Here is a 24,047-nt window from a genome sequence, read left to right as displayed (position 1 = left end):
ATATGCCAATTAGCACAAATGGTAAGTTCCGACAGTGCCTACAAGTGTGCCTACTGGCCGCTAAATGGCAATACCGGTTTCATATGTATACACCTGGTATTTGACCCCTGGGCACTTTTTGATTGGTGCACCTCTTTTGAGTCCCCCTGAACAATCGGTCGAATTTGTTTCTGAGAATCGGCTATCTCGTTGGCAGGTAATTCAACAAATTGTGGAGACCTTTTGGCGAAGATGGTCTACTGAATATTTACACTACATACAGCGTCGATATAAGTGGACTCGTGACCAATCTAACCTTAAGATTGATGACTTAGTATTGATGCGCAATGATGGTCTCCCTCCAACTAAATGGTCGCTTGCTCGCGTAATTAAATGCTATCCAGGTAAAGATGGCTTAGTTCGCTCAGTTCGTGTTAGGACGGCCACTACAGAATTCGACCGACCGATTGTTAAACTCTGCTTATTGCCTCTTTCATTTAAAGCCTCTACTACTACTTGTAATTATACTGCTTTATTTAGTATTAAAAAAATTTTATACTGTTATTCGCATTCAATATTATTTTTCATGGCGGGCGGTGAAACTGAATTTCAGCTGCAACTTAAGGTCAATTTTATGCTTATTTATACTTACTTACTTCAAGATCAATTTTCATGGTCGTCGGTAGCTTAATCAACAATAAGTGTTAATTAATTTTTCATACAATGATTTGCCAATTTCGCCTATGAAATCTTTCTTGTTTATTCTCGTGATGCTCAAGCAAACGAGGCGGGCGGTATGTTTGAAATGTGTGTGCTAGTACGAAAATACGAGAATATTTAAATTCAGTTATTCGCGATTAGAATGAGTAAGTAGAGTATATATATATATATATTAATACAACCATTTTTCAATGTCGAGTCAGTGTACAAACCAACGAGCACCGGGTAAGTCATGATAAACTCATGAACCTAAGTACAAAACATTTATCTGTTAGCCAAGATGTCACTTAAGTGAAACTTTGCGAAAAATGAAACTCGTCGATCATATACCAATAAAATTGATTTTTATATCTTATTCCCAAAATAAAGCTATTTTTCCTTACAGTTATTTCCCTCTTGAATCCGTGAATCCAAAGATATTAGTTGGATGAAATTTATAGACGCTTGATAATTACAACACTAATTATTATAAAGAAAGGGAAGGAAAAGAAAGCCAAAGGGATTAAAGGGTCCACTTTGAGGACAATTACGTTTGAGGACTATAGGCTAACTTTGCTACATTATCAAACTCTTACTCGACCTCATCGGTTAATTCGAAGCCGAAAATATGAAGTCCACTCGATTGAGCAAAACAAGATAGACTTCAGCTGGCGAAATGATAAGAGGATACTGCTTCCTCATACAACCGTCACACTTCCATGATGTTACGAATTCTAATCAGAGGAGGCAATGGATGTTGATAAAAATTAATATTCATTTTCCAAATAAAGGAATTCAATTCTCAAAGGAGTATTGAGATTATGTACAGTGATTCTAAACAAAAACTTGTATATATGTGTAGAAACAAGCGAGGTGATTAATGTGACGAGTGCTGTGAATATATGAGTCGGTGAGTGAGAGAGATAGAGAGCTAGCACTAGTGCATAACCTTTGATGTGGAAGATATAGTGTATAATCTACATATTGCTGTAAATAAAAAAAATATATATATGATTGGAAATAGCAACAAAAGAAGTATATATGTAAATTGGAAGAAGAAGAAATCGACAAACTGTAAAATTGTTTGTAAAATAAAGTTATTGTGAATAAAAGAAAATCAATTGAATCTAAATTGTTCTTTTTTATTTAATGCAACCTGAAAATTACATTTTTTTAAAAGCAAATTTACTTCTAATTGAAAAATTACATGCTAATTATTTTTCTAAATTGATGTAGCTATTGGATGAAACCCGATCCAGCAGATGGAATATACCAATGTCAACGATGTTCACCAACCAATCATTCGCTTATCTACTATTCGCACTTATTATTATTATTATAGGGACAAGGAACTCTGAAGAAACAACATAATTTTTCTTTTTCATTTAAAATTATTTTTTATTTCCAATAGAAAAAACCAGCACATTATACTTAGAAATAAATAGATTATAATTAATTATATATATGCAACTAAACTATTTCTACTCAGTTACAGTAGTTTTTATACCAACTTTTTCACCACACCACTTATTGGTTTACACTCAAGTATACGATCATGGAAAATTAAGTCCGTGTTTCAAGGACTCATTTTGCTCAGAACAGTCGACAATGGTTGCGGTTCTTTACCATAGTAATTAGATTGAAAGTTCGTGTACATTTCATAAAGAAGAGCATACCTATTTCGATTAACATCAAGGTTCAAATTACTATAAGGATAGCACTGATCATTTAAAAGTAGTTTTACATTAGTCAAATTGCAATGATCAAAGATGCTAGAACTTCTAATAATATTATTTTTTCTGTTTGTTTGAAATCCAAGTACAACAAATCTTGCGTTTTCCAATCGTGTTGATGTTTCTACAGTCCAAACATGGTTTGAAGTAGTTGGAAATAGAGGATATTCATACAGTTCCCAAGTTCGAAAACTTATTAGAATAGGTGGATATTTTTCAATATAATTTAGTAATTGAAATTTGCGTGAATCTGACAATCTAATACTAGGCAATAACCACTCTATTTTATTAATTTCAATTTTAAACTGCTCGATGGGGGTTGCTTGCAAAATGGCATTTGCATCAATTTTTGATCTTGTCTAAATAAGTTCATGTTTAGCATTGACAATGATTTTGTGATAATCCTCAGCAAAACCAAATATCATGCTAAGAGGTATGGCTACATCAAAGTAACCAGTGGCGATGATTAGTGATTGATTAATATCATTTATTTCAAGCCAGCCAGTATTCTGTATATAACGTAATTGTCCGAGATTTAGGGATACATAATTTTTTATGAGACTAGTGAGACCAACATTTTTATTTCTATCAATTTCTATTGCATTGATTTCATGTCTTGCTAATTCAAATAAATGACCGCTGGCATTAGAAACTAAAATTGTGTTTGTTACTGGTGCTCCATCAGTTCTTACGATTATTCCGTGTACGTGTAGTGAACTTTTGCTCGGCAGGAGACAATGATCTTGATTCTGAACTGCGATTGTAATCTCATCACTATTATTGAAGCTTGATAAAGCATACGACTGGTGTGCATGCACTTCACAATGAGCGATAGATTCATCGAAAATAATGGGAGTTTCAATATTTAAAATTTCCCCCTCCGTGACAAACAATTAAACGTCGATATACAAAAATGCAGATGCAAGCAAAAAAAATTTTGATTCTTTTTATTCTCTTCTTTTTGCGCGTGGTGTGACCTCGAAACCCAGCCTTTTCAGCAGCAGCACGTTTTGAGGTGTTATCCCTTTGACAGTCTGTTGTCGACTGATGCTCTTGCTCTATGGTACTAAAGTATTATAGCTGAATCCAACCTTTTTATTGAAAACAATACCCAATATCGTAAAGACTTGACGTGCAGTCTGAGTGTCAGAATTTCTCCATGAAAATTAACCAAATGTCCGTGTTGATCAACTATACGGAGCTGTATGTGATCTATTGTCTTGCTAGCGATCGGCAAGTAAATAATGTGCGATCGGACTTCCACTATCTTATATCCTGGCGGTACAACGGGGAAAAATTCATGAATAGTGTGCACTTTTTGACCATTGATGTACGCTCCTGTAGTTATGTTACATTCAACTCTGAGAGCATTTATTTTAATGATGGATAATGCTTGGTGAGATTCATGATGTTTACTAGGTTCCAATATTCTTGGTGTAAATCCCAATAAACTTGCAATTGAGACTGACTTTTCAAAATTTATATCTTGATTGCAATATATTTCACTTCGTAATGTATTATTATTAGGTTTAATGTGAATTTCAATACTCTTTTTTACTAAAACATTCTGTAGATAGCGCTGTATATCACCTATTTCATAACTTCCTGTAGGTATTTCAATTATTTCTTTACCCACGTAGAATTTATTTTGACCAATGTCTACATTGGGAATTGAGTTGGAGGTTAGAAATTTCACAATACTAATAGCGTAATTTTTTGTATGAAGACAATCTATTGGAGGAAAATAGTGATTTTCTAGGATCGAAGGAGTGTCCGGTAATGTTAACGTCAATGAATCATCCATGATGACGGCTAGTCTTTTTCTGGCTAGAAACCATTAGCCTCTACATTTATATAGATTATACATGCTTTGAGATTTTAATTGATTTCATAAAAATTTAAGGCATAAATGTCCACATACAAATGTTTCATAATTTCGATACCTTTCATGATTATATTTTACGCTACAAACACTGAGATACTTAAGGATATCCAAAGGTGGCCTGAGGTTACCAAAGCTATAAAAAAAATTATGTTACTGTTAAACTTTTTATACGCAACCCAATGAGTACCTAGATTGTTTTTATCATCAAGGTTAACAATAGCACTTTCACATTTACATGGCCCACAGTTTAGTAATTCATTACGCATAAAAACACCTCTAAAATCATTAATTTTTAAAGATTTTGTGAATTTAAGTAAATCTGCATCGGTTAATGCTCGGTGAGGTAGCGTCACTTTAAGTTTTTTGATTTGTACTTAAGTCCCTCTCCTTGATCATATGAATTTAGATGAAGTCCTAATCCTCCTTTATATGGTTTTAAATGAAGACCTTTCCCCACAACAATGGCTTCTTTTGCTTCATTATGACGTTTTCTTTCTTCAAGCTTTCGTTTTGCATCATTTGAATCATGAACAGCTTTAGCTTTTCCCGCAGCTACACCAGCTAGCACACCTGTAGCACTTAGACCGGCAAAGATGGTGATAAGAAAGGGTAGAAAGCTACCCAATTTCTTTGTTATTGGTAAAATTCGAGATTTCTTTACATTTCTTTTTCCACCAGTCTTTTTTACAGCTGCACGTGCACCTCTGAGAGCAGATTTGATAACAGTTTGTGCATCATTACCTGGTATCATTGCTTTTTCAGCTGCTGTAACTACTTTTTGAGTGTGGCGGTAGACCTTTTATTTTTGAGACCCATACAAAATTTTGATATAATTTTCATTGCATTAGTTATTCCCCAAGCAGCGGCCTTTTCACCCAAGCCTGCGTCCTGAGCAAGGACGCCTTTCCAAGCTGTTTCAGCTAGTACACTGTCAGCTGAGTTTCTAACCCCTATATTTTCTCTATTTTGTGAATAGGCTATATCGTGCTTCTTACAAGCAGCGTCAAGAGGATTGATTTCAGGATCACCTCACGCAATTCGTTTTGCTAATTTCGTGCCTGGTCCACTGTATTGGTATCCAGGAATTTGTAACTCTACAGGAAGATTATTAATAATTTTATTCGACAGACCTTTGTCACGTCTTGCCCCTTTTGAGGATCTCTTACGACTGACTGTAGGTTTGTCACCGTGAACGATCATATCTGTTTGAGAGATACTTTCAAACTAAAGACTGAACCTACATAAACCTGACATTTATAGTTTTTCAATCAGTCATAGTCAAGATACAGTTTGAAGCACAACCTATAAAGCTACCTATCGATAATTTCGATTCGCTTGTACAACAACTTCCAACTGTGGAAAGACAAATGTTTTGTTGGCTCTATTAATACACCCAAATGGATTGAGATTTCAAATGTTTATGTTTACTCTAAATCTTTAAATCAACCAAAATACAAATTTTTAGAAAAAGTTCTGAACTCAGTAGCTGGTGTTGAGTACTATCCTTTCATTGAGCATGATGATGTTGCAATACCAAATAAAGCTAATTCAAATTCAGTGTTTGTATTTGATGATGTAGCCTGTGAAAAGCAAGATAATATTAAAGCATTTTTTTAATGGGTAGGCACAAGGATGTTGAATTTTCTATTTGCGTCAGACATATGCTCGTATTCCGAAACATCTTATACGTGATAATGCTAATTTGCTTGTATTGTTTAAACAAGATGAGATGAATCTGAGGCACATATATGATGATCATGTGAATAGTGACATGCTTTATTCACAATTTAAAAAGGTGTATTTAGCTTGCTGGTATGATGATAAGAATGGGTTTGTTGTAATTGATAATGATAGAAATTTGGATCAAGGTAGATATACGAGGTGTGTTCAAAAAATAAGGTGACTTTATGGTTTTCTCAAAAAATATTCATTTATTCCTCAATATTTATGTTGTCCCCTTCAAAGTAATCCACCTCAGATATAATACACTTTTGCCAACGCTTTTTCCAACCATCGAAGCACTTCTGATAATCATTTTGTGGTATAGCCTTGAGTTCTTTCAGCGATGCAGTTTTTATCTCTTCAATCGTTGAAAATCGATGTCCTTTCATGGGTCTCTTCAGTTTTGGGAAAAGAAAAAAGTCACTGGGGGCCAAATCCGGTGAATATGGAGGCTGAGGCATGACTCTGGTGCTGTTTTTGGTCAGAAAATCTTTCACAGGCAACGATGAATGAGCAGGTGCATTATCGTGATGCAAAAGACACGAATTGTTTTTCCAAAGTTCCGGACGTTTTTTGCGTATCGCCTCTTGCAAACGGCACATAACTTGAAGAGAATACTCCTTATTCACCGTACGACCTTGTGGTAAGAATTCCTGATGCACTAAGCCACGGTAATCAAAGAAGACAGTGAGGAATACCTTCACATTTGACCGAACTTGACGTGCTTTTTTCGGTCTTGGAGACTCATGATGCTTCCACTGAGACGATTGAGCTTTAGTTTCGACGTCATAACCACATACCCACGATTCATCCCCAGTTATAACCCTTTTGAGAAAATCAGGTTCATTATTGACTTCATTCAACATCTCCTGAGCGATGGTCATGCGACGTCCGAAAAGATAGCATGGCATGAGACAACCGATATGCCAACATCTTCTGCAACTTCTCTGATGGTAATTCGGCGATTTTTCAACACCTTTCCTTCCACTGCTTGAACGTTTTCATCTGTTGTTGACGTGCTGGGACGTCCAGGGCGAGGTTCGTCTTCGACATCCTCTCGGCCTTCTTGGAACAGCTTGTACAACTTATACACATTTTTCTTACTCAGAGTAGACTCACCATATGCAACTGTCAACATTTCAAGAGTTTTAGAGTACATTAAATATGATGCAACATGTGTTTCAACAAGAAATTCAGACTCTGCATGATGTCATAGCTTCCTGGCGAACTGAAGTTGTTAACAATAACATGATGATTGAAACTCTAGAAACTTCCTCATTTGAAAGTTTATATATTTTGAAAGTTGATGTGGATGTCATTCCAGAACTCGCGCATTGCAATTCAGAGCTCATTTCTCAGTTGGATGCCAAACTGAACACACTAAAAAATGAATAACGACAAGCTGCAACTAGTGAACGAGCTACATAGGCCTGCTAGAAGAAACTATCAACGTCGACACTTTGATATCCGTAGCATCGATGAGACTTGGCAAGCGGATTTTGTTGAAATGCAACCTTATACAAAAGAAAACAAAGGATACAAGTACATTTTAACTGTAATTGATTTTTTTTTCAAATTTTCTTGGGCTATTCCAGCTAAATCCAGGAAGGGTGAAGATATAGCTACAGCTATGGAATCTATACTTGACAAAGGACGCATACCGAAAAATTTACATGTTGATAAAGGCAAAGAATTTTGCAACTTACATTTTGAAAATCTTATGAAGCGATACAAGATAAATTTGTACTCGATGTTTGCCAATTTAAAAGCATCCATTTGCGAGCGATTTAATCGTACTTTACAGAATAAAATTTGGATGCAATTAAGCTTACAGGGGAATTACAAATGGATAGATATTTTGAAATATTTAGTTTCATCTTACAACGATACTAGGCATCAGACTATTCGAATGAAACCAAAATATGTTACTGAAGCAAGTGAGAAAAAAATTTGGTTTGATGTATACAAAAATTACAATGTAAAACATGCAGTTGAGAAAGCGAAATTTAAAGTTGGAAATAAAGTGCGTATAAGTAAATTTAAGCATGTTTTTAAGAAAGGCTACACACCGAATTGGACAACTGAAATATTTACCGTAAGCCATGTTAAGAATACTAAACCGGTGACGTATATGCTTAAAGATTATCGGGATAAAGCTATTGTAGGTAGTTTTATGAGCAAGAACTAGGCAAAGTTAGACATCCAGAGATTTATCTGGTTGAAAAAGTACTGAAAAAGCAAGGAAATGAGTTATTTTTAAAATGGTTAGGTTTCGATGACTCACACAATAGTTGGGTAGATAAGGCTAGCTTGTAACTATCTTTTGTATTAATTTTAGGTTTTTTTCTGAATAAATTGGATTATTTTCGGGTATATATGTCTTTTTTACTTACACATCTACCTACCCTTAATCTAGTAAATAAAAAAAGGCGAATTTAGTTTAAATTATATTTTTATTTAGATATTTCTCATAAACAAAATAGGTGGCATTTTTAATTTATAAAGCTACTATTCACGCATCTGAGTTCTGGTAATTTCTCAATCACTTCTTCGCGCACATTCTGACAACAAAAAGTCATCATTTCAAGAAATAGAATTTCACATCGCGAAAGATTAGCAAATATAAGTTTTTTCATTGCCCCACTCTTTAAACTCGTATAGTTTTTTGGTATATAAGATTTTACACTTTTCACTGGTGGTGATTTCACGTTACGCCAGACACTTTCAACGATGGTTTCAATAATGACATCTTTTGTACGTTGAAACGGCACAACACTCAGATCCAGAAGATACCGGTCGATACAAGGGCTGACTTCCTGAAGAACAGCAAAGGTTGTTTCTTGCAGTATAAATGGATAATATTTTTGCGTTTCTTGAATTTTCTCCAAAGCCACTATACAGGGTGTCTAAAAAGTCTCGGGATGGTTGAATATTTCCTCGGGTAAAATATTTTTCAACAAAGTGAAGGTCATTCCTGAAGTAAATTTCAACGAGGACTTCAATGGTGACCTTAATTTTGACCTTGAAGTTGACTTTCATGGCTTTTTGAAGGTCAGCTTTGTTTTTTAAAGTGGAAACCCCCTTTTTTAACATCTTCTATCGATAGAGCGGAAAATTCTACGTTTATTTACGTACCGAAGTCATAGGTAAATTGTAATGTCAAGGTCAGTTAGTGGTTATTTGAAATAAGAAAAGTTTTCCAAGAGGTCAGTGAGTGCAGTTCCTGAAGTAAATTTTAACGAAAAATTCATTGGTGAGCTCTGAATTGATCTTGGTGATGATCTTCAAGGTTATTTCGAGGTTTTTTCCAAGCAGTTTACGTTTACGTTTAGCATTACCCAGGAACAACGACGTGGACGTAGTAAATTCTGTTCCCATTGGGGTGCTTGATTAGCGTGATTCCCCTTGCCTTGCAAGCTTCAGTGGGGATGTTCGAACTGAAAACCTTGAGCTTCTTGACAAAAAGCTATGTGATTGTAAAAATGAGTTACAGTATTACGAATCATCTCCCTATCAATCAAAGTAGCTTGTTGCAGAATCCGATTCTGCAGTTCGTCTAAGCCTTGCGGTTGCGTTGAGTATACTTTGCTCTTTAAATAACCCCAAAGAAAATAGTCGAGAGGCGTTAGATGAGGAAATCTAGCAGGCCACTCGATTTCACCCCTTCTTCCAATCTACCTTTGAGGGAACTGAGTATCCAAATATGCTCGAACCTCCCAACCGTAATGAGCCACTGCTCCGTCCTGCTGGAACCAAATATTTTGAAAATTATCGCCTGTAATCTCTCTTATTCTTAGTACAATTTGGTTTCTGAGGAGCTCTTTATATGCACGGGCATTGAGATTACCATCGATTAAGAAAGGGCCTATCAATGTATCATTCAAGTTACCGGCCCAGAAATTAATCTTTTGTGAATATTGTGTGTGGCTTTCCAACATCCAATCAGGATTTGTGTCGGACCAATATCTACAATTTCGTCTCTTTACTTCACCTTTTAAAGCGAAAGTAGATTCATCTGAAAATACTGTATTGTACAAGAAAAGAGGATCTTTATTAATTCTGTCCATCATAATTTCACAAAATTCAACCCGATGATCAGGATCGTCTTCATTGAGCTCTTGTACCAGATGAATTTTGTAAGGATGGAAATTAATGCTTTTTAAAATATTTCGTACTGTCTCAGGATCAACGTCACGCTCATCACTAGCTCGACGTAAACTAAGGTGTGATCTTTCAGCAAATGCTTGGGCTATGTCAATTTGCATCTCTTCAGATCCTGCAGATTTCGGCCGAACAGTTCTCTGAAGGTCCTTGATAGATCCATGATTCATAAAGCGCCTTACAGTTCTTTCAATTGTTGATTTTGAGACAGAATTGAACCCTTCTCCATTACGAAAAGTGGGATTAAAAAGCAAACAAACTTGATCATAAAATCGAACTTGATCTCCCCAAACACGCACATTAATACAGATACCCTCTCTCGTTCCGAAAGTTTAGCTTACGCCATAATAATCTTTTAGCGAAAGATAGTAAGTATGTACTCGTAATACGTAAATTTAGTGTCGATTCGTAATATTCGTATGGAAAAACGATATAGGACTTATGGTATCGCCTTAGGTATTGACTTAGGCATCGAAAAATGGTATAGGACTGTATAACTCTTCAGGGAAGAACAGAACTCTCACCAGAACACCTGGAACTTTTAATTAAAAATTTCCTTATGAGTTTACAATATTCAAGATGCTGTAACGAAGATCAATACAGAGCTCACTAATGGATTTCTCGCTGAAATTTGCTTCAGGAATTACACTGACCTCTTGGAAAATTTTGTTAATTTCAAATAACCTCAACTGACCTTGAACGTTACAATTGACCTATGACTTGGGTACGTACCAGAACGTAGAATTTTCCGTTCTATCGATTAAATATAAAAAAGGGGCTTTCCACTTTAAAAAACAAAGTTGACCTTCAAAAGTCCATGCAGGTCAACTTCAAGGTCAAATTGAAGGTCACCATTGAATTCCTCGTTGAAATTTACTTCAGAAATGACCCTCACTTTTTTAAAAATTATTTTACCTGAGAAAATATCCAACCGATCCCGGAACTTTTTAGACACCCTGTATAATTTCCAAAAGATATAGTCATGTGTATATGGAAATTTCCACAGTCGATGCATTGTTGCTTCTCTTGGCCATCAAAGAAGAGTGCCGTGTGGTTAAAGTAACTTATAAATAATTTCCACTCTTCAAGATTTAGGGTTATACTTACATGAGGATAATTTTTTTTGTAAATGATGAATTCAGGTTGTATGTAGTCGCATGTAGCATTTGATTTTGTGGTGTATAAGGGATGATGAATATCACACCGAAGCTTGTCACTGACTGAGCGATATTTGAAAAATTGCGCACACTTATACATTTGTCTCCACAAATGCAATGGAGTTGAGCGTTCACCCAAATATACCATTTGAAGATGCTGATCTTCACAGGCGTTCTTCATTTGCATAAACAAGTTTTTATCCTCTTCAAACAGTTTTGCCATTCTTTAAGGTAGGAAAACGGTGAATTTGTTTCTTATGATTATAAGCGTTCTCGTTTCATATTTTATTTTAGCCCCTTAATGTATGTTATTTAATATCCCTTGTTAACTTCTAGGCCTGTCAGCTTCTTTGTTGGTAGAAAATCTTCACCGCGAGCGGTTTTGTTTAATTTTAGGAAATCCATTCTTTTTTCTTCTCCTTTACTGCTTGTTATGTTCAAGATTAACACTTTTAAATTTCCTTGTTAGAGTTTGTATATCGGTTCGCACTTGAATGGCTTGCTTTAGCCCTTGAATGTTCTTTAGGAATACGTTGAAACGACTTTTTAGCTCTTGTTGCTTTTCTTCTTCACAATCTGGAATCTGACAACAAACTGAAGAAAGAGAAGAACTGATCTTGTATTTGAAAGTTTACTCAATTTAGTTCACATAGATAATAATTCCAGGAATCGGCGATGACGTCATCAGAATGGAGTTTTGTTTACCGAAAATTGTTTAAAATCATATAAAATATGACGCCTATGTCGGAAAATATCAAAGGAGAACACTTAATTAATTAAGTTCATATTGATTAGGATTCCAGGAATCGACGTACATTTAAGTTTTAAATTTTTTGTTTTGTTGTATTGGTACACGCGTGACGATCATATGTTCACAGTTTTGACTATATAGCTCGTGTTGTTTTTCTGGCAGAGGCGTAAAAGGTTAGAAGGGTTTGGTGTGCTCGGCGATTTTCTTCTTTCGAAAAAAATGGAGCAAAGAGTTTGCATTAAATTTTGTGTGAAAAATGGAATCTAATGCTCTAAAACTCTTAAAATGCTGACAGTTGCATACGGTGAGTCTATCTGCGTAAGAAAAATGTGTATGAGTGGTACAAGCTGTTTCAAGAAGGCCGAGAGGATGTCGAAGACGAACCTTGCCCTGGACATCCCAGCACGTCAACAACAGATGAAAACGTTCAAGCAGTGGAAGAAATGGTGTTGAAAAATCGCCGAAATACCATCAGAGAAGTTGTTGAAGATGTGGGCATATCGGTTGGCTCATGCCATGCTACATTTTCGGACATTTTGGACATGAGACGTGTGTCAGCGATATTTGTTCCAAAACTGCTTGATTATGATCAAAAGATCCATCGCATGACCATCGCTCAGGAGATGTTGAATGAAGTCAATAATGAACCTGATTTTCTCAAAAGGGTTATAAGCAGGGATGAATCGTGGGTATATGGTTATGACGTCGAAACTAAAGCCCAATCGTCTCAGTAGAAGCATCCTGAGTCTCCAAGACCGAAAAAAGCACGTCAAGTTCGGTCAAATGTGAAGGTTTTGCTTACTGTCCTCTTTGATTAACGTGGCGTAATGCATCAGAAATTCTTACCACAAGGTCGTACGGTCAATAAGGAGTATTACCTTCAACTTATGCGCCGTTTGCGAGTGGTGATACGCAAAAAACGTCCGGAACTTTGGAAAAACAATTCGTGGCTTTAGCATCACGATAATGCACCTGCTCATTCATCATTGCTTGTGAAAGATTTTCTGACCAAAAACAGCACCAGAGTCATGCCTCAGCCGCCATATTGACCGGATTTGGCCCCCAGTGACTTTTTTCTTTTCCCAAAACTGCAGAGACCCATGAAAGGATATCGATTTTCAACGATTGAGGACATAAAAACTGCATTCCTGAAAGAACTCAAGGCTATACCACAAAATGATTATCAGAAGTGCTTCGATGATTGGAAAAAGCGTTGGCACAAGTGTATTATATCTGAGGGGGATTACTTTGAAGGGGACAACATAAATATTGAGGAATAAATAAATATTTTTTGAGAAAACCATAAAGTCACCTTATTTTTTGAACACACCTCGTATTTAATGAAAATGTAATACGTATCGAACGCTTTCGATCAATTTCTAAAGGTAAAATTAATATACATATAGACATACATTAGCTCGTTTTGTTATATGTAAATAATAAAATATATTTACATTACTGACAATAAATAGATAATGTTAAAATTGAACTATATGCACAATTAATCTGAAGAATAATTCTGATCAGAAATCAGATACAAACGCTGCAAAACAGTGAAAATTAATTGAAAGCTGCTAATGCTTTTGTAGGTTTCAATTGTTTGCAGGGGGTTTATCCATTTTCAGTTTCAAAGTTTTCTTAGGATTTCTTGGTTTTATCCCTGCTCACACAAATTATTTTCGAATATTACAAATTGAACTCTTTTGCATTTTAAACTTTTTAAATTAAAGCTTGAAACATATTTTATTTTAAACTTTTATGAATTCAACAATTAAAATATTTTTTTGGTAATTAAATATAAAACCACGCTATTATTTTCAAGACATGAATTGAAGAATCAATCAATGAATTAAAAATTTTGTTTAATTATATCATTTTAAGTAACTTGAAGCTGGAAATATTAAAAATTGAAAATCATGAAAGTGATTTATTGATATTCAATTAGGGTGGCCCCTGGACCGGGAAATGACAGAGAATTTATTTCTTGACTGGTGCTTTTACAAATGTTTAGGAGAAAACTCAGTTCAAATTAGATTTTAACCGTTTTTTAAATGATTAGTTGAATTGTTACCTTTTTCATGTATGCCATTCAGTTTACAATGCGTAATTCAAAAATCCTTTACTTTAAGACTTTTCCAATTTAGATGTTTAGGCGTACATTATAATTTAAAGAATTTTAAAATGCAATCTTGAAGACTTCAAGAATTCAAAAATAAAAGCGTTTAAAATTGGAAATTTTTTACCAAAAAAATTTGATTTGATTAACCGTAAATATAAATACTTTAATTATTTTTAAAATTTAATTGTGAATTAAGTATTAAAAAGTAACAATAATTTATCTGACATCCGTTAATGTCATATTTAAATGTTTATTCAGTACGAATAATTTAAAACCAACATTCAAAAGAAACAATTTCAATCTAAATTGTTTGAAATAGAAAGCCTTGAATCGTTAACATTTCAAAGAGCTTTTAAACTTTGTAGGAAAAATTCCAATAATTTGAAGAGACATTTAGATCCTTTGAAAACATTACAATTAATTTAAATCTTGAAATGATTTTAAATAATTGAAACGAAGAGTTTGTACCGACAACACCCAGCTATTCGCACCGAAATTTCGGTGTAAATACACGTACAGAAATCGCCATACCTGTTCCCCATTACCGATCGGTCCCTGGTCGAGTTGATAGGGTCCGGCCCGGATAGGGCTACTTCGTATGTCCCGGAGTCGTACCAGACCCGATTGGCCAGGTTTTCTATCGCTACGCCACCTAGTAGGTGTTCAATGAAACGGAGAGTAGCTGTGTCGTTGTTTTAAACAGTAGTCACAGATATTAATACCAGGTGCATTCGGTATATTTTGGATCAATCAAATTATTGTTTTCAAATGTCTAAAGTGAAAAGCAGTACACTGCGAGTTCGGAAACACCGTACCATTGCAAATCGACAAAACGTGTGAAGTGTAAATAAAGAATAGCATGTTTAAAAAATATATTTTCAAATAATGTTTTGTGGAATTTCATTGTATTTATAGATGCATGGAGTAAGTTTAACGTGACTCAACATATAACATTGAAAATCTCCTAATATACATTTTTTCCTGTGAGAATGAATGTTTTTAGAAATTTTTGTGGTATTTGTCGTATTGCCAAGGAGAGTAACATTTAATAATTTTTCTTTTTCTAAATTAATTTTAAAAAAATCAAGATGCATTACCTCATTCATAAGGAGGAAATAATGTAATATTAAAAGTCTTTAGTGAAGTATCTAGTCTTAATTAAACAATAGAAGTAAAAATAGAAATTTCAAAAATTTTAATAATAAATATTTATCATACATATTGATGGTTGTTGCACGTCCGAAAATATTTATATGTTCTAAGGTTATAAAATTAAAAGTAAAAATACTATGTGCACTAATTGTTTTTAGACATATATAGGATGTAAATTTTAAAAACCATGTGGATTGTGGAATTGTAAATATAACCTGTGCAATTTTACAAGACTTTCAAACATAATATAATTTTAGGTAATTTTTCTGTTGAAATGGGAGTAATATTTCTCCAATGTTTGTGAAAAATTCCAGAATCAGAGGCAGTATTTTAATTATTGATTGTAATTCTCCCAATGACTGTGGAAATAAATAAACATAACGTTTGAGGAATTTTCCGACTGACAGAAATTTTCTAATTATGCAATTATTCAGTTTGTGGTTACCCAGGGAAAAAGAACTGACAGAAAGCAAGTCGGTTAGAATTGCATATATGTCATTTACAGGTTAAAAGAATAAAAATGCAATCGGCTGGCCACATTTTTAATCGGTCACCTGTGCGCGGTGCTTTAAATCTGCCATTCCACATTCGTCAAAATGCTGAGTGAATAGAGTTGAATAAGACTGAATAATCTGGAATAATTTCTATGAGCATTCTACTATTCATTAATGTGCATATGAATGGGTTAAGATTCAATATGAAATGGAGTTCTTAAAAGATCACACCCAATGGTAAAAATACGATGCGCACATAGCAATTTTCAATAAGCGTGAATCTGCCAATTGTAGGTTACCTCAGGCTGTGTTCAACTGAGTGGACTATGCAGATTAAAATTTTAAAAAATTAATTGTTTCGAATAAGAAGTATGAGGTAATAATCACATACATCCAAGTGGTAAGACTTTCAATACCCGTATTTTTGGTCAAGGTAATTTCGATAAGAGAAAACGTGAATGTTAGTTTTCAATTAAAATGCCTAAAAATAAATAGTCTGTAAATAAAAATAGACTGCATGTATGCTAGGATTTTCTTAAAAGCTGCTAATTGAACTATTTTTTAATAAATAATTTTAACTATTTAAATTAAATTTTTTCATTTAAATTAACAATGTTTATCGGAATTATCGCTCCTCTATTGGTTAATGCTGATTCATAATCGCTACTGAATGGGTCCGAGAAAAAAATTATGTGGCCGATTAAAAAAGTTAATTTCTCATTCAAAACTCACTCTAATCTATGGGCGACTATCTGGAATTCCAGTGAGAGTTACGCAATTCAGAAGACCTCAAAACCCATTCAAATGCAAGTGAATGGATTTTTGTTTCCTGGGTAATACCAGTGGCAGCGTATTTATTTCAAGATCTTATTGAGATGACGCGTTTCGGTACAGATTTTCTAGTGGGATCGAAATTTAATTTTTCATATGATGTTTCATCATTTAAAAGTTGTAAGGCTTTAATAATATAATCTGTTTTATTCATTATAATACTTTTATTACTTTTGTCCTCTATGGTTAGGATGATATCTTTATTTGTTTCTAAAAAAATGTATTTTTTTATTGTTTATTTTTGTTCAAAATCCATTGTATTAAATTTATAATTATAAATCCAGTTTTGTGTCCAATATGAAATTTTATTTCTAATGTAATTTCGATTATCTACTGTGATCATTTTGATTTGTAACTATTTTACATGTTTGTTGTGATCGGAGATTTTCTAATTTTAGTAGAGATTTATCAATTAACTTGAGTGCAAATTTATTGGTGTCATTAGTATTGCAGTTTTGCAGATTGACAAAAAATTGATTAGAAGTTTTTCTAATAATCTGTTTTTTTTAAATTAAGATGGTTTTGAATATTATTAATCTTTATCCATATATCTCTAATATCTTGCTGTAGAATTTTTTGACCTAATAAAAATATTGATTTTTCTATAGAGTTACATACATTTTTAGATAAGCATCTTATATTTTACTCCTGAGATTATAAACAATACCTTCTTATAATGATCTGCAATTATTTTTAACACAAATACAAACATAATCTACAGAAATATCATAAATTTCAAAAAAACTTTTAGAATTTTGTAGTGGTTATAGAGTTACTCCAATTTACATTTACAAATAAACAACCAAAAAACTCTTCTTAAAAACTATATTATTTTAATATGTATTTATAAATAACACTGTTATTTATGAAATACTTTCAACTATCTTCAGTTTCCAAAACCAGGTAAATATATTTTGTCTCTTTGAAGGTTAGATTTCTTCACTACATCATGGCATGCACTTTATAAAAATATAGTGTACAATGATATTGGTAAAATATCGTGTTTTTCCAGCTCCAACAAATTTTTGTTAAAAAATGCAACTACGATTTGATAAGGGTACAGATCTGTAACGAAATGCGTCATCTCAATAAGATCTTGAAATAAATAAGCTGCCACTGGTATTAGCCACAAAATGAACAATTGCATTCATTTACCAGTCCAAGACTAAAATAATTTGCTTTAAATTATTTTATCAATTATTTTCTAATTATATTGGAGAATAAGGAAATCATACAAAATTATGGCAATCATTCTAAATCTTCAATCAGGGTACCACGTCGAAGTAGAATATAAGTACAACCAAATGGTTATTTCAGATTAGAATATTATATTATAATGAATTTTTTCGTTTACGAAGAAAGAAGCGTAATCTTTAAGAATGAAAACTTGTATATTTTTAGAAAAATGTTTCCATATAGATTGTGGTTGAGAAAAATTATTCTGTTCAATTAGAGCCTTATTCAAATTCTCAGTATACTTATGTTTCTATTTCTCTCGGTAGAAGCGCTACCTGTATCATCAATAATGATTCTGATGCTGATTTCTAATTGAAAACTTATTAAAATAATTTTTAAAACTAATGAGCGTGAGTGTATATGTAGTTCAAAATTGTTAAATTTTAATCAATTATTTTTTTTAAGTATCAGATTATTTCTGGCGTTGTTACTTACTACTGACACGCGCAGTGCTGGGTTAAAGATGGTGCAAAAATCCACCAATCTCTCCCTAAGCCACAGGAGATTCTGAAACTTAGTGTTTTTTAACTCTAATTAACATATGCGTTCACTTAGTTCCACAGTATTTTTTTCTGTTAAAATTTAAAAAAGTGTGAGAGTACTATTAATTCATAAGAAAGAATAGAATAGTTGAGACCGATAAACACAGGCCTGAAAATATCTTAAGACGGCCCTGAATCGAGGTTTTTTCCAACCCAAATTTCTGACCTGAACCCTTCAAATCAGAGGAGGAGGTTGCAAGATGCCACTATTTTGAAAATCTGGAGTGCATACGGCACTCATTTCTCAGTTCTTGACCTGACCCAAGTGCAGTAGTGAAATAACCGCTTGAGTACCAGTGCAAACATAAAAACGGTAAGTGGTATTATTATTAATTTTTTATATTTAAATGAGGTGGAAAATGAACAATATTTGCATAACTTGTTCTAAACTCTAAATTATAATTTTTCAAGAACTTCCCTGTGAGAAAATGAAGACTATAATCATTTAAGAATAACTTCCCTGCTCTAAAATTAAAGTTGCTATTATTTAAGGATATTTTAATTCAAATTTGAGTAATTCAATCAAAAGTAATCTTTTTGGCATTATATTAAGCTTCCGGGTTCAAAATTACTTTTCTTATATATATTTTTCGAACATATCATGTTTGGTCGAATATCAATTATCTTCAGTTTAAAATTCAACTATTTTGTTAAAAAATATCCCCTGCTAGAAATTTCTGATAAAACTTTCTCATTAGCTCTCATTAAAGCGTTTAGAGTGGAAACAAGAAAGAGATTGGATGACATGAATAGGAATCCGAATAAGCAGGAAACGATGTAAGGGGGGAAGTAAAAAAGGTCAGAGAAAAATGGGAAGAATGGGATAAACGCTGTAAGGAAGAGAAAGAAAAGGTTTGGGGTAAGCTAGAGAGAATTGAGAATAGACAGAGAGAGGTTGACGAACAAAGATCTAAAGAAATAAAACAGTGGGAAGAACGGGTATGCAGTCTAGAAATTAGGAATGAGCATATGGGGGAAAAACAGAGAATTAGGAAATAGTTCAAGGGAGTGAAAAGAACGTCCGAAGTGAGAATGAAAGATTGAAGAAAAGACTCAGCGAGATTGAAAGAAGACTAGAAGGGCAAAAGAAAGGGCAAAAAGGGAAAATAACATAGTAGTTAAGGGATTAAAAGTGGAGAGTGAAACAGGAGAAGTGGAAATAAAAAATCTTTTGCGAGACATTAGAGTGCAAGTAAGGGATTAGAATGCAAGTAGCAAATAGAGCAGAGGGCTTGGGTAGAGTGGAAAAAGGGCTATATGGTGTGGATAGGGAGAGACAGGTTATAGATAAATGGGGAGGAATGGTGCTGGGATGAAGAATTAGAAGAATTAAGGAAAAAAGGAAAAAGTCTTAAGACATGTAAGGGGAATGGAGACGAAAAAGAGTCTAGAAATAAATTAGCGGGGTTTCCCAATGGCAAAGGGGTAAAAAAGTGGAGACGAAAAAAGAGGGAAGGGAAGAGAGAAAGGTCAAAATAGCTTTCTGGAATGTCTCAGGTTTGAAAAACAAGAATAAAGGATTTTGGAAGGAGTTAGAAAAGTGGGATGTGATTATGATGAGTGAAACTTAGGCAGATGAGAAGGACTGGAAGGGAATAAAAAAGCTGTTACCGAAAGGTTATGCGTGGACAATGCAAGAAGCAAGAAAAGAACACGTTAAAGTGAGAGGGATGGGCGGCATGGTGTCAGGGCTGAAAAGAGAATTAGCAGTAAAAGGGAGAAAAGATGGGGACATGGAGGAAAAGGATGGAACAATGATGAGAAAAATTACAATTGGGAAAGTAGGAATAGCAATGGTGTGTGTATACAGAAGAAGAGGGGAAGAGAAAGGCTGGAGAGTAACAAGCAGGTGTATTGGAAAAGAAGGAAGAATTAATTTTAATAGGAGGGGACTCAAATACATGGACTGGCGAACAAGGGGGAGGGTTATGGGATGAGGAAAAGAAGGCATATATAAGGAACTCCAAATATAGAGAGACGTATAGGGGGGCGAGGAAGTTACTAGAGATGATAGAAGAAACAGGATGATTTATATACAATGGAAATATGAAAGGAGATGAGGAAGGAGAGATCACATTCATAGGAAAGGGAGCAACAGTAATAGACTACATCTTGGCTAAAGAAAGAATACGGCATATGATAGGGAGTATGAAGGTAGATAATGAGATAGGTTCCGAGCACTTCCCGGTCACAGCTACACTAGAAAGAGGCGTCAGTAAGCGCGGCAGAGGGAGAAAGGAAAAAGGCTGCGAAAGAAACACGAAAATGGGAGTCTGGGGGGTAGATAAATTAAAAGAGTTTAAACAAAAGATGGAAACGGAAAAGGTTAGGTATGAAAAAAAAGAGGGAATAGACTCGTTAATTGAAAGGTAGAAGGGGTCCATTGAAAAGGTAAAGGATGAGCTGGGTACTAATAACGTAAGAGTAGGGGGAAATAGAGGCTGGTGGGACGAGGAATGCTGGAAGAGTAATGAGAAAATAAATGAGTGTATGAGCAAATGGAGAAAAGGGGAATTGGAGAAGGAGGAGTATAACAGGAGGAAAAAAGAACATAAGAAGATGCTGGAAATGCAAAGACAAAGGGGAAAGAAAGAATATAAAGCAGAAGTAGAAAAAGCTATCAAAGAAGGTAGGATGTGAGATGTGATAAATAGCGATAGAGGGGAAACGAAAAAATAGAAATGGAGGAATGGATGGATTAATTTAAGGGTCTATTAGGGGGAGAGCAAAATAAGATCAAAGTGGAAAAATGTAGGATAGTCCCAGGAGAAATGGAGGAAGGGTACGAGATAACAAGAGAAGAAGTGGATGGGGCAATGAATAGGTTGAGAAGAATCAAGGCGACAGGAAAAGATGGGATGGAGAACGAAACGACGAAGTATGGAGGAGAAGGGATTAGGGATGGGATGTGGAAGATCAGCAATAAGGTCTGGAAAGGGGAAGGTTGGCCGGAAGAGTGGACGACGGGACTGGTGGTACCGCTTGTCAAGAAAGGAGAAAGAAAGAAGGTAGAGAAATACAGAGGGATCACCCTCATGTCAGTCGGTTATAAAATATATGCAGAGATCTTAAGAAAGAGGTTAACAGAAATTTGGGGAGAAAGAAAGGGAAACTAGTCGCTTTGTTCGTAGATTTCAAAGCAGCGTTTGACTCAGTGAACAGAAAAGTGCTTTGGCAGGCAATGAAAGAGAGGGGTGTAGAGGAAAAAAAGGACATTTTTACTGAAACCAGGATTAGGGTGAAAAGAGGAAAGAAAAAAAGGCAGGTTTTCTGGACAGGCCGAGGTCTAAGGCAAAGGTGCCCGTTGAGCCCGTTACTATTTAATATCCTACTGGCAGACTTAGAGGAGAAGCTAAAGGAGAAATGGAAAGGAGGAACGATTTTGGTTGATAGCAAACTATACTTTCCAGCATACGCGGACGATGTAGTTCTATTAGCAGATGATGAGAAGGGGATGAACCTAATGATGAGAATCTTTGAAGAGTATGGGGGAACAAAAGAGCTAACGGTGAACGTAGATAAGACAAAGGTGATGTGCAAACGAGCTGCAGGTGAGGAAAAGAATTGAATGTGTGTGTAAAGTAATGGGCCAAGTATGGGGTATAGGAAAGAGAAGGTTCAAGAACGATTGGAGAATGAGGGTCTGGTTGTTTGATGCGATGGTGTGGGCGGTGTTGTGTTATGGTGTGGAGATCTGGGGATGGAAGGAACATAGGAAAGTAGAGAGCATGCATGGGCGATTTCTGAGGTGGGTAATGGGGGTTAGCTAAAGTTGCTCAGGATATATGTTAAAAGAAGAGTTAGGAAGAGAAAATATGGTTACTAGACAAATTAAGAGAGCCTGGAGGTTTGAAAAGAAGCTAAAAAGGAGAGGGAAGTCGAATTGCATAAGCATGTTTCGGCGAAATTCGGAAAAATGAAGCGAGAGGTAAAGTGGGAAATTCAAAATAGGAGGAAGAAAGGAGAAAACTGAGAAGGGTGTGTAATATTGGAGAAGAGGCTATGGAGTGGCAGGACATAGTTAGAGCTATTAGTTAAATAAGGAGAAGAGAGATGGACAAAAATAATAGATTCGAGGTACAATAGATGGTATATGATGGTCAAAAGGTTGATGGAACCAGAATATCTGCAAAAAATAAAAAAGGAAGAAAAATGGAGTAGGGTTGTACGGTTCAGAATGGGAGAAGAAGTGAGAGCATGCAGATATTGGATGAATGAAGAATTGGAAGAAGTAAGGGAAAGCAAGGGTGATCCTGAAAATGAACAGTAAAAAGTGAACATTGTTTTCAATATCGTGGAAAATGCATTTTTTTATGGTAAGAGGAAACGGAAGCCCTGAAAGCTCGCTCATTTTAGGAATAAATGTCACTACTGTTACTATTCCAGATTCCATTTATAGTAAAAAAACTTATATTTTCTGGTATAAATTTCATATAATTTTTCTTGAAAATTCGTCTTCAATTTTAATCTTTTTTGGTTGACTGTTCCACTATTTGATCGAAAATTCTTCTTTTTTGGTTAAATTCAACTGTTTGCCATTGAAATTAAATCCTTTTTTCTTTAAGTATCAACTACTTATCTACCTATTATCAACTATGAAATATCTATTTATTAAATTTGATTTAAATCAACTACTTGTGCACAAAATTAAAGTGGTAAAAAGTTAAACTATCAAAAATTTATAATTATTTTGTTGAAATATCTTCTTTTCTATTAAAAATTCATTGTTTTATGTGAAGTCTTAGATATTTCATTTTTGAATGGAAATTGTTTCCTTATGAGTTAAAAATTGAACTATTTAATAGAAAATTCATGTATTCTTTTAAAAAAATCGACTTTTTGATTGGAACCTAACTCGTAGAAAATTTCTTTTTCTTCGTTTTTGAAAATTACTTGTTTTTTTTTTACTATAGTAAAAAACTTATATTTTCTGGTTAAAAGTTGATATAATTTTTTTGAAAAATCGTCTTTCGGTACAAAATTAATCTTCTTGCTTGAAAACTATTGTGTCAAAAATTAATTATTTTATTGAGAATTACTTTTTTGGTGGGATTTGGGAATTACTTTTTTCACTGCAAATATAACTGTTCCATTTTATATTGCAAATTGATGTTTGAAATAAAAAATTCACCTTTTATAGTTCAAAATTCATGTCTTGTGGAAAATATGCCTTTTTGTACAAAACTAGAAAATCAAAATTAAAGTGAAATATTATTTTAGCTGTGAACTTAAAATTTAATTCCTATAATTTATTTCCGTGTGTCGCTCTTTTGTCAAAGCTCCTTCGGCTTTACGACACATTCTCATCACGAATCTCGTGCTTCGCACTCGAGTTTGTCTCTGAGATTGTATATCATTTCCATAAATGGATATTATTATAATTTATAACTTACGTTGGTATTAAAACAGACTTAGTTTCATTCTCACGTTAAAAATACGAATTCTCTAATAAAAATTTTGTTGTTAAACATTTTATTGCAACTTTGGTCATTTTTCCATAAACTGAATTTGCTCACTTCTAATGTTTTTTATGATTTTAACTTTAAACATACGATCTACTGAGCAGCCTTACCGTTTTTTAACTTC

The 24,047-nt window shown here is 34.2% G+C and overlaps 1 protein-coding gene across 1 annotated transcript in view; it reads left to right on the top strand.

The window, feature by feature from the left end:
- LOC117169715 overlaps window positions 1–4,252 on the top strand; it is a 5,020-nt gene extending 768 nt beyond the window's left edge. Inside the window, exon 2 of the mRNA XM_033356220.1 lies at window positions 4,171–4,252. Within this exon, the coding sequence (XP_033212111.1) occupies window positions 4,171–4,252 (82 nt within the window). The remainder of the gene's footprint in view (window positions 1–4,170) is intronic.
- Window positions 4,253–24,047: the final 19,795 nt, after the last annotated feature.

This window comes from Belonocnema kinseyi, chromosome 3, assembly GCF_010883055.1.
Source record: "Belonocnema kinseyi isolate 2016_QV_RU_SX_M_011 chromosome 3, B_treatae_v1, whole genome shotgun sequence".
Taxonomy (NCBI): Eukaryota; Metazoa; Arthropoda; class Insecta; order Hymenoptera; family Cynipidae; genus Belonocnema; species Belonocnema kinseyi.
The sequence above is the reverse complement of the archived record's forward strand: the minus strand, read 5'-3'. Positions and strand labels throughout refer to the sequence as shown.